The sequence below is a fragment of the Brassica rapa genome, chromosome A01 (genome assembly GCF_000309985.2).
Source record: "Brassica rapa cultivar Chiifu-401-42 chromosome A01, CAAS_Brap_v3.01, whole genome shotgun sequence".
NCBI classification, from domain to species: Eukaryota; Viridiplantae; Streptophyta; class Magnoliopsida; order Brassicales; family Brassicaceae; genus Brassica; species Brassica rapa.
In genome coordinates, this window is record NC_024795.2 from 2,260,302 (window position 1) to 2,270,653 (window position 10,352).

Consider the following 10,352-nt stretch of genomic DNA (forward strand, 5'->3'; position numbering starts at 1 on the left):
ATTTTTGTTGTCTATAATTTTTGATTTTATTGATTGGACAAATGAATTGAATAACAAATAATGTATAATAAAAATAAAAATAAAATAAAATCTTAAAATAGCATTAATTAAATGGTAAAATGATTAACTTACTATAAATTCTAAACTTTTATTCAAACTCTAATCTCTAGATAATGAATTGTAAATCTTAATCATTAAACTCAAACTCAAATATAAAATATTTTTTTTAAGAAAAAACCATTTATGATGTTTCATAAATTTTTCTTTTTTGTGTTACTTTTTAATATTATATTGAAAATCTGTTTTGAATTAATTCAAAAAGACAAGTTAGCAAAAAATTAATTCAAAAAGACACAAACAAAATCATATCCCTTCACATATGTCTTTTCGTGACCTTGTTCCTTGTTCTTTCTTTTTTCTTTTCGGTCGAATTCCATGTTCTTTCTTTCTTTCTCATCTTGTCTTTTAATTACCATGTCACTCTCACTGCGAATCTGCCAGGAAATTTCAGTTGGAGTTAGATCCTCCCATATATATATATAACATCGACCACGTCTCTCTCTAATCCACTCACTTCCACTAAAAACATGGACGTCACCGATTTTTTCACCGGCGAAATAGCGACGGAGCTACTAAAACAGCTCGTTCTGATCTCCGCCAAAGCGTGGAAATACAAAAGCATCGCCGACAGGCTCATCATCTTGATCGAGACCATCCAGCCCACGATCCACGAGATCCAGTACAGCGGCGTGGAGCTCCCTCCACACCGCCAAGCTCAAATCGGTATGCTCGCTGGTACCTTAGAGAAAGGCAAGAAACTCACGGAGAGAGTCTTGAGCTCTCGTCGATGGAACATGTATCGACAGTTCACACTAGCGAAGAAGATGGAGAAGCTGGAGAAGACGATATCTGATTTTATGAAGAATCAGATATTGACTCATATCTTAGCCGATGTTCATCAGCACCGTGCTAACGCCGATGTGAGGTTTGATAGAGTTGAGAGGAGCCTCACTGGCCTCGAGGAGCAGTTGGGTTCGATGAAGATCGGAGGAGGAGGGATGATAACAGATGCGATGAAGATAGCTGAGGCTACGATGGAGATTGAGACGAGCAGTGACGATGAGAAGTTTGGGGTTGGGTTGGAGATGGGAAAGAGGAAGGTGAAGAAGATGATGTTCAACGCTGAAGGAGGGCTTTTTGGGATTAGTGGCATGGGTGGTGTCGGTAAGACAACTCTTGCTAGAGACCTTGAACATGACAACGAAGTCCGATGTAAGTATTCTTCTCGTGTCCTGTCTCTCTAAATAGATGATAGGTGTTAAATAGACGCTCTGTATTAGGCTTAGTAATAAGGCTGATTATTGGGGGCGACTTGTTAAATTATTTATTATTTATTATTTATTATAGAGATTTTTTTTTTTTTTTTTTCAAATTATTATAGAGATTAGATTTTTAAATTTATTAGTTTTAGTTATACAAAGATTGTTTTAATGAACTATAAAACTTAGATATACAAAAGAAAAAGAAATCAGCCAGCTTTGTAAATTTACATTAACATTATTACTTGATTTAACCGATTTACATCAAATTTGTATCGAATTAAATCAACTTTGATCAGTTTTAACTGATTTAGACGGTTTAAACCAAATTGAGCCATTTAAAGTGGATTTAAAAAAAAATTGTTTAGGCTATAACCAATTTGTTGCTTAGGCATTGCCTAAATCAATTTTAGAACATTGGTTATGACATTTTTTTTTGTTAAATCACTGCTTTTTTTGTCAGGTTACTTCGAGAACAGGATTTTGTTTCTGACTGTATCACAATCCCCGATTCTTGACGAGCTGAGAACACGTATATGGGGGTTTTTAACTGGTTGTGAAAGTGTAAATAATGTTCCGGACTGGAATTTACAGTATAACGGTGGGGTTAAAACAAAGAAGCTGGTGATTCTTGATGATGTTTGGACAAGAAAAGCTTTGGACAGCTTGACTTCTAACCTTCCTAGTTGCACAATTCTTGTTGTTTCACGGTCCAAACTTGCAGATCCTAATGCTACTTATGATGTGGAAGTACTAAGGGAAGATGAAGCTATCTCTCTCTTCTGTCTCTGTGCGTTTGGTCAGAAAACTATCCCTCCTGGTTTCGACAAAGACCTTGTTAAGAAGGTAATGTTAATGGTTTCTCTCTTCTATAACTGATTCATGGCTTAGTGTGATGTATATTTAATGCTTTTTCGATCCTCCTCAGGTTGCTGGTGAGTGTAAAGGTCTACCTTTGGCTCTCAAAGTTACGGGCGCTTCACTAAAAGACCGCCCTGAAATGTATTGGCAGGGCGCATTGCAGAGGTTATCAAAAGGTGAACCTGCTGATGAAACTCACGAGACTAGATTGCTTCTTCACATGGAAGCTAGTCTAACAGGTCTAGACGAGACAGCCAGAGAGTGTTTCTTGGATCTTGGTGCATTCCCTGAAGACAGGAAGATTCCTGTTGATATTCTCATCAACATGTGGATTGAAGTACATGATCTAGACGAGGCAGTTGCTTTTGCCACTCTTGTTGATTTGTCACACAAGAATCTCCTTACTCTTGGGAAAGATCCACGGTAAGAGATCACATTACTTGTAGCTAGGCCTGAGCATTTCATGTATAGGTTCAGTTTATTTCGGTTTCTGGTTATAGAAATATAGGTTATTTTTGTTTTTGGTTCAGTTCAGATAATAAAGTTGGGAACCAACTAATATCCGAAACAATTTTGGGTCCAATCTGATTCCCGCTCGGTTCTGTTTTTCGGTTAATTCGGATTAAAAACTCGGATAATTTGTATTTTTGTATTTTTGGATAAAAATATCGGCTAAGACAGATAATTTTAAATATTTCGGATAAAAATTATTCTGGTAATTTTTTCTCGGGTTATTTGGTTTATAAATAACATTTTTAAAATATTTTTATGATTTTAAAGTTTAAACTAGTTGATATTTATAACTAACTGAACGTAACTATTTTATTATTTTAAAATTATATTATACAAATTTGGATACATGTTCGGTTTTCAATTCAGTTTAAAATTTTTAATTCTAGAGATATAAAATCCATTCGGGTAATTTATAATATCTGAACTTTAACCGAACCTTGTTTTCGATTTGGTTTGGTTCTTTGGTTCCGGATAAATGTGTCCAAGCTTACTTGTAGCTCTGAACTCTTTATATGATTCAAAGTTCTATGTAATCATCATCACTTTATATTAATTTTGCAGGCTTGGTTCTACGTATGCAAGCTACTATGATGTATTTGTGACACAGCATGATGTTCTGCGAGACTTGGCACTTCATTTATCCAACAAAGGGAAAATAAACAGAAGAAAGCGATTGCTGATGCCGAAAAGAGAGAAAGAGCTTCCAAAAACATGGGGAAAGAACTGTGATGAGGAATACAATGCTGAGATAGTCTCTATTCATACATGCAAGTGATCTTATAACTGCAATATTTATATTACTAGGTTCTCTTGTCCTATAATCACAAGGATCATAATGTTGATAGGCTTTGTGTTTTTGTTGCAGGGGAAATGGATGACATGGACTGGTCTGACTTTGACATGGACTTCCCTAAGGCAGAGGTTCTGTTGCTGAATTTCTCTTCAGACAAGTATGTTTTGCCTCCTTTCCTCAGCAAGATGACCCGGCTTAAGGTCCTGGTGATCATCAACAACGGCATGTCCCCTGCGATTCTCCGTGACTTTTCAATGTTTGCCAACTTGTCGAAACTAAGGAGTCTCTGGCTCGAGAGAGTTCACGTCCCTGAGCTCTACAACACAACAATCCCCATGAAACATCTCCACAAGATGTCTCTGATTCTCTGCAAGATCAATAACAGTTTTGATCAGACCGGAGTTGACGTCTCCAGTATCTTCCCAAAGCTGGGAGATCTGACGATAGATCACTGTGATGATCTCGTGACACTGCCTTCAAGCATTTGCAAAATGACCTCTCTTAACTCATTAAGCATAACAAACTGTCCACGCCTCGGTGAATTGCCTAAGAACCTCAGCAAGCTACTAGCTCTTGAGCTTCTGAGGCTATATGCTTGCCCCGAGCTAAAGGCGTTGCCTGATGAAATCTGTGAGCTTCCTCAGCTTAAATACCTCGACATCTCACAATGCGTCAGCATGAGTTGTCTTCCGGAGGATATAGGGAAGCTGAAGACGCTTGAGAAGATCGACATGAGGGAATGCTATATCTCTGGTAGAGTGAAGTCGGCCGTTTCGTTGGAGTCTCTACGCCATGTGATTTGCGATAAGGACGTTGCGTTTATATGGGAAGAAGTTGAGAGGGCTGTCCCAGGGTTAAAGGTTGAAGCTGCTGAGAAATGTTTCAGTTTAGATTGGCTCGACGAGTAAAACCGTAGACTCACTGAGAAATTGTAACTTGTTTAAGAGGTTAGTGTAAGCTTCTCCTAGTATTTAGTTAAAATTATGCTTTTGTAATAAGGTCTCTCTGTACAGTTTCCACCAACTTAATCTTTGTATTAGATCTCGATTAAAAGGGTTATATATAAATTCTGCAGTTTAAAAACCAAAACATTGCTAACAAGTTATTTGGTTGATCCATGAAACACTAGTTAGTAGACAAGTTTGTGCAAGATCATTCTCTACAGGAGAGTGATTTATTGGTCTTCAAGTTCAACTGAGCGTCTGAGCTTGAAGTACTGATTTTTTATGGTGATACACGATACACCTTATGTGAGAGACCCGGACCCCACTTGTTATTTCGTCAGGAAATGACTTGACCTCAAAAAATAAAGAAGTCTTTGGCAACAAATTATTATGTACACAGTACAGCCACTTGTAAATTATATTTGATTTTTAAATTTTTTTATGTAATTTAAATGGTTTGAATCCGAATCAAATCTGCAAAAAAATCTGAACCAAAATTTATAAATATTGAAATAAAAGTTTAAATCTCCAATCCAGAACAGTCACCATCCTTATTTTTATAAATAAGGTCTATGTGTACAGTTTCCACCAACTCAGTCGGTATAAGTCTCTAATTTTTTGTATCTTATTCTGAATCTTTGTATTAAAATGATTACAACTGTTATATATTCATACGCAATGTAAAAAAACAAGACATTGCTAACTAGTTACTTGGTTGATCCATGAAACACTTGTTTAGGACAAGTTTGTGCAAAGATCATTCTCTACAGGAGGGTGATTTATTGGTCTCTTGAAGTTCAACTGAGCGTCTGAGTTTGAAGTACTGTTCTTTGATGGAGACATGTCGCTTGAACCCCAGGAAGTGATGATGCAGGTGGGTCAAAACAAAATGGCTCCCACTTGAAGTATAGCTTTGGTTCAGTTTTAACATAACCGGTTAATTTTGGTTTGGTTATACAAAATTAGAGATAAACATTCCCGGTTATTATAAATTTTAAACGGCTCTCTCGAGAATATAGCCGTTACGGACTTTCCGAATAGAGAATTGGGGACAAACGAAGCCCTAATCTGACTCTGCCCCCTTTGTAGTATAAATCAACGCCTAAGTTTCACAGGTTTCTCCACCAAATTCAATCTGCTCTCATCTCGCATCATCAGCTTACCAACAACTATTCGCTCTCTCTATCTACTCGAATTTACTGCTTTATCTTATTCGTCTTTGATTTGATTTCGTTTAATTGAGATCTTGTTATCCGTTTCCTGTATCATCGCTGTCTTGCTTTCTGTTTCTTTGTTTTCTCTGTGTGTTTGTGTTAACAATGGATGCAGGTATGAACACATCTACGCACTTGAAGGCTCAAGCTCGGTGCCCACTTCAAGAACACTTCCTTCCCCGGAAGAGTTCCAAGGAAAACGTAAGTTTGCTCAGATTCGATACCGTTACATGATTCCTTTCAGTTGCGAATTTGCGGATTCTCTTTTCAATTGATCAAAGTCGATTCCTTTTTTTGCAATCAAGAATTAGGGTTTCGATTTGGGGGTTATTGTTGCATCTAGATTTGTTTCAGATATTGGATGAACGAATTGTTTTGATTATGTGGGTTTTGTAATAAGAAACTGATCATGTGTATTTGATTCTTTCTTGCAACTGTGTATTGATTTGCTTTTTTTTATTCTATCAGCTTGACAGATTCATTCCCAACAGATCAGCCATGGACTTCGACTATGCTCACTACGCTCTTACCGAAGGTAGGAACGGGAAAGATCAGGTAACAGCAGCGGTAAGCTCACCGTCCAGAGAGGCCTACAGGAAGCAACTCGCTGAGACGATGAACCTGAACCACACTCGGATTCTCGCCTTCAGAAACAAACCTCAAGCTCCAGTCGAGTTGCTTCCTACAGACCACTCTGCTTCTCTTCTTCACCAACAGCCCAAATCCGTTAAGCCTCGCAGATACATTCCTCAGGTTTGTGTTATTGCGCTTTAAGAGAAACGATCTGTATCTACTGTGTTGTTGTTGTATTGATCTGTTTGTTTTAATCTTTTAACAGACTTCTGAGAGAACATTGGATGCACCTGACATTGTGGACGACTTCTACCTCAACTTGCTTGACTGGGGCAGTGCTAATGTCCTTGCCATTGCGTTGGGACACACTGTTTATCTGTGGGATGCTTCCAGCGGGTCCACTTCTGAGCTTGTCACCATTGATGAGGAGAAAGGACCTGTCACGAGTATCAACTGGGCACCTGATGGTCGTCATGTCGCACTTGGACTCAACAACTCCGAAGTGCAGCTGTGGGATTCTGGATCCAACCGTCAAGTAAGTTACACAATCTCCTCTCGCTTCAGTTTGAGATAGATTGTTTGTCATCATGTCTTAAACCTGATGTGTTGTGCTTTTTTTATTGCAGCTGAGGACATTGAAGGGTTGCCACCAGTCTAGAGTAGGATCATTGGCGTGGAATAATCACATCCTGACGACGGGAGGGATGGATGGACAGATCGTCAACAACGACGTGCGAATCAGATCACACGTTGTGGAAACTTACAGAGGTCACACTCAAGAGGTCTGCGGGCTAAAGTGGTCAGGATCCGGACAGCAACTAGCGAGTGGTGGCAACGACAATGTTGTACACATATGGGATCGTTCAGCCGCCTCTTCAAACTCGACCACTCAGTATTTGCACAGGCTCGAAGAACATACGTCTGCAGTTAAAGCCCTTGCGTGGTGCCCTTTCCAAGCGAATCTGCTTGCTACTGGTGGTGGTGGAGGAGATAGGACGATAAAGTTCTGGAACACTCACACAGGAGCTTGCTTGAATTCAGTTGACACCGGCTCCCAAGTTTGTTCGTTGCTGTGGAGCAAGAACGAAAGAGAGTTGCTTAGCTCACACGGGTTTACACAGAACCAGCTTACGTTGTGGAAGTACCCATCTATGGTGAAAATGGCTGAGCTCACTGGTCATACATCAAGAGTTCTATACATGGCCCAGGTAAAACTTGATCAAATTCCATTTCTAATGTTTGCTGAAAGTGGTTTGAGTTTTTGAGGTCTTTAGTTCTAAACTTTGTTTTATTTGTCTGTGTTTTCTACAGAGCCCAGATGGTTGTACCGTGGCTTCAGCAGCAGGAGATGAAACTCTGAGATTCTGGAATGTTTTCGGAGTACCAGAGACGGCCAAAAAAGCAGCTCCAAAAGCAACTCATGAGCCGTTTTCTCATGTGAACCGTATTCGCTGAAAAAACTGTGAGAGAGAAGGACTAACAACAAAGAAAGTCGAGCAGTGATTGTTACATAAGACTAACAAGAAAGAAAGTCAAGCAGTGATTGTGAAATAAGATGTTTTTGTTTCTCGTTTTCGTTTTTTTTTTGGGTTTGTAATAAGTAAAGTTGCATATTGTGTCAAACTTCGTTGTTTGAATATATTTTAAATAGAAAGAAATTCATTTTTACACTCCTATTCTCATACTCAATAAGTCTACTAACTTGTACATTCACATTATCTACTCGTTGACATGATCCTTCAGAACAAAAAACACTGATGATGTATAGAATTGGACTTGTGAAGTCTGATCATTAAAGCAAGTGTCACCAATAAGAAAGCAAGATATAGAGTTTGTGTTCTTGGATTGCATATAAAAAAACGTGATTCAGCTTTATGTCTGAGTCCTAAGGGAAAAAGAAACAAGTTTTGGATGATGCCTAGTGGAAAGAGCTGGAGAAGAAAGAACATCAATGAGACAATGCGTCGTCGTTTCAAATTAAAAATATTAAATTTACCAAACAACCGTTAAACGTTTCTATAATCCTAATTTAACCCGAACAACTATGAAATTGTTCAGTTATAGCCCAGTTGATAAAGCGTCGTCGTTTCGGCACTAAAACCCTAGATCCATCTCCACCCTCCACAGTAATCAATCGAGCACGGAAGAGAGAGATGGGAAAAGAGATGGAGTCGCCGAAGGAGCAGAGCTCGTACACCGTTGAGCAGCTCGTCGCCGTCAATCCCTTCAACCCCGAAATCTTACCCGATCTCGAAAACTACGTCAACGAGCAGGTTAATCGCTTATCAATTGATATACGCATTTCGCTGGATTCTGATTTCTCTATGATTGTTTTTAGGTTACATCGCAAACGTATAGCCTGGATGCGAATCTATGCTTGCTTCGTCTCTATCAGGTACTACTCTTCATAACTCCCCAAGAGATTTTTAGTCTCTCCTAACTCGTGCCGTTGGTTATGTTGATGCAGTTTGAGCCTGAGCGCATGAACACTCACATCGTGGCTCGAATCTTGCTCAAGGTATAGCAGACTGACTCTACCTTGTGATTTGTGGCTTATATTAAAACTAATCTCTGTGATTTTTTTTTTTTTTGAAGGCTCTTATGGCTATGCCAGCTCCAGACTTCAGCCTTTGCCTCTTCTTGATTCCAGAAAGAGTGGTAATGTTCTCTTACTCTCAGCTCTTTCTTTGTACTGATGATTCATGGAGTGTGAACTTTTTTGGATTCGTGGGGATTAATAGATGGATTTGTTTTGAAATGTGTGTTTCAGCAAATGGAGGAGCAGTTCAAGACGCTTATTGTTCTCTCACACTACCTTGAGGTATGCAAAACATCTATGTTAGCTGGAGACTTTTTTGAGAGCCGCGAAAGGTGTGTAGTTGAGTGTTTAGAGTATTTGTTTTGCTTTTGCAGACTGGGAGGTTCCAACAGTTCTGGGATGAAGCTGCCAAGAACCGTCACATTCTTGAGAGTGTTCCAGGTATTATAAAACTTTCTGAATTATAAAGTAAGTCGTCTGGTTAAAATCAAGTTCTGTGTATTACATTTTATGATTTGTGTGTGGATGTCTTATATGCAAGAGATGAAAATGCAGGTTTTGAGCAAGCTATCCAAGCGTATGCAAGTCACCTTCTTAGCTTAAGCTACCAAAAGGTTCCAAGATCTGTGCTTGCCGAGGTATGATGTTGACTCAGCTTATGATTGTTGACACATGGCTTGCTTTTCACCATAGGATAACTTAGGCCATCAAATTATAGAACTTTGGATGTAAAGTCTTATTATTTTGGTGACCTTTGCTTGTCGATAAAATGCACTTGCTCATTATTTATGAAAATGATACACAGGCTGTCAACATGGATGGTGCATCTCTAGACAAGTTCATTGAACACCAAGTGGCTAACAGTGGATGGATTGTAGCGAAGGAAGATGGAAGTATCGTCTTACCACAGAACGAATTTAACCGTCCGGAGCTGAAGAAAAATCCAGGTGAGAATGTTTCCTTGGAACACATTGCCCGCATCTTCCCCATCCTTGGTTGAACCAGTTTGTGAGGACTCTTTGAAATTTTCCTTTTTGTCCCCGTCTTTTCATGTACTACAACACTTTAAGACACTGTAATGTGATCTTTGCATTAACAATTATAAGTAGTTGCTCGATTTGACTGCACCGCAAAGATTATTGGATGCTATTAGATTTATACAGGGCCCTTTGAGCTTTCTTGTTCTCTACCGTCCAAAAGTCTTATGTTACCATATCAGTGTGTTTCAGTAGAGCCGTGTTTGACTCTCTGATGGTAGAAGAGAAGATTCAACAATCATTTGCTTGTTCTATTTAAAATCAGCTTAATTAGGTCTCTTTGAATATGAGAACGGGCAGATTAATGCATATTTGAGGTGTTCTTGTCCTATCTCTCTAACACCAGATCACATCGGAACATTGACAGCCATCCATTTGGAAGCTCCACATGTTTGACAACAGATCATCAAATCACGTGCTCCTTTTTCTCCTTTCCCATGTACATATTTTCGACTCTCCATTTTTTTTCACCTCGTTGTTCTATTGGTTAATATATATAACTCGGCTTAGATAGCATCTCGTATCTTAGATGATCGCTTAAAATATTGCATATTAAAAA

The 10,352-nt window shown here is 38.8% G+C and overlaps 3 protein-coding genes across 3 annotated transcripts; all 3 read left to right on the plus strand.

Moving 5' to 3' along the window:
- Positions 1–587: 587 nt before the first annotated feature.
- On the plus strand, positions 588–4,575 carry LOC103848319 (probable disease resistance protein At4g33300). Its single transcript, XM_009125270.3, has 5 exons — positions 588–1,272; positions 1,783–2,165; positions 2,248–2,603; positions 3,255–3,460; positions 3,559–4,575. Exons 1-5 carry the CDS (start codon positions 588–590, stop codon positions 4,392–4,394), a joined length of 2,466 nt encoding a protein of 821 aa, XP_009123518.1. The 3' UTR covers positions 4,395–4,575.
- An 889-nt stretch (positions 4,576–5,464) lies between these two features.
- LOC103848411 (cell division cycle 20.1, cofactor of APC complex) lies at positions 5,465–7,889 on the plus strand. Its single transcript, XM_009125343.3, has 5 exons — positions 5,465–5,845; positions 6,113–6,397; positions 6,483–6,752; positions 6,844–7,425; positions 7,529–7,889. Exons 1-5 carry the CDS (start codon positions 5,750–5,752, stop codon positions 7,670–7,672), a joined length of 1,377 nt encoding a protein of 458 aa, XP_009123591.1. The 5' UTR covers positions 5,465–5,749; the 3' UTR covers positions 7,673–7,889.
- A 354-nt stretch (positions 7,890–8,243) lies between these two features.
- Positions 8,244–9,923, plus strand: LOC103848502 (eukaryotic translation initiation factor 3 subunit K). Its single transcript, XM_009125424.3, has 8 exons — positions 8,244–8,490; positions 8,556–8,612; positions 8,685–8,735; positions 8,813–8,875; positions 8,988–9,038; positions 9,131–9,197; positions 9,312–9,394; positions 9,562–9,923. The coding sequence occupies exons 1-8, from the start codon at positions 8,371–8,373 to the stop codon at positions 9,754–9,756; spliced, it is 687 nt and encodes a 228-aa protein (XP_009123672.1). The 5' UTR covers positions 8,244–8,370; the 3' UTR covers positions 9,757–9,923.
- The last annotated feature ends 429 nt before the right edge of the window (positions 9,924–10,352 follow it).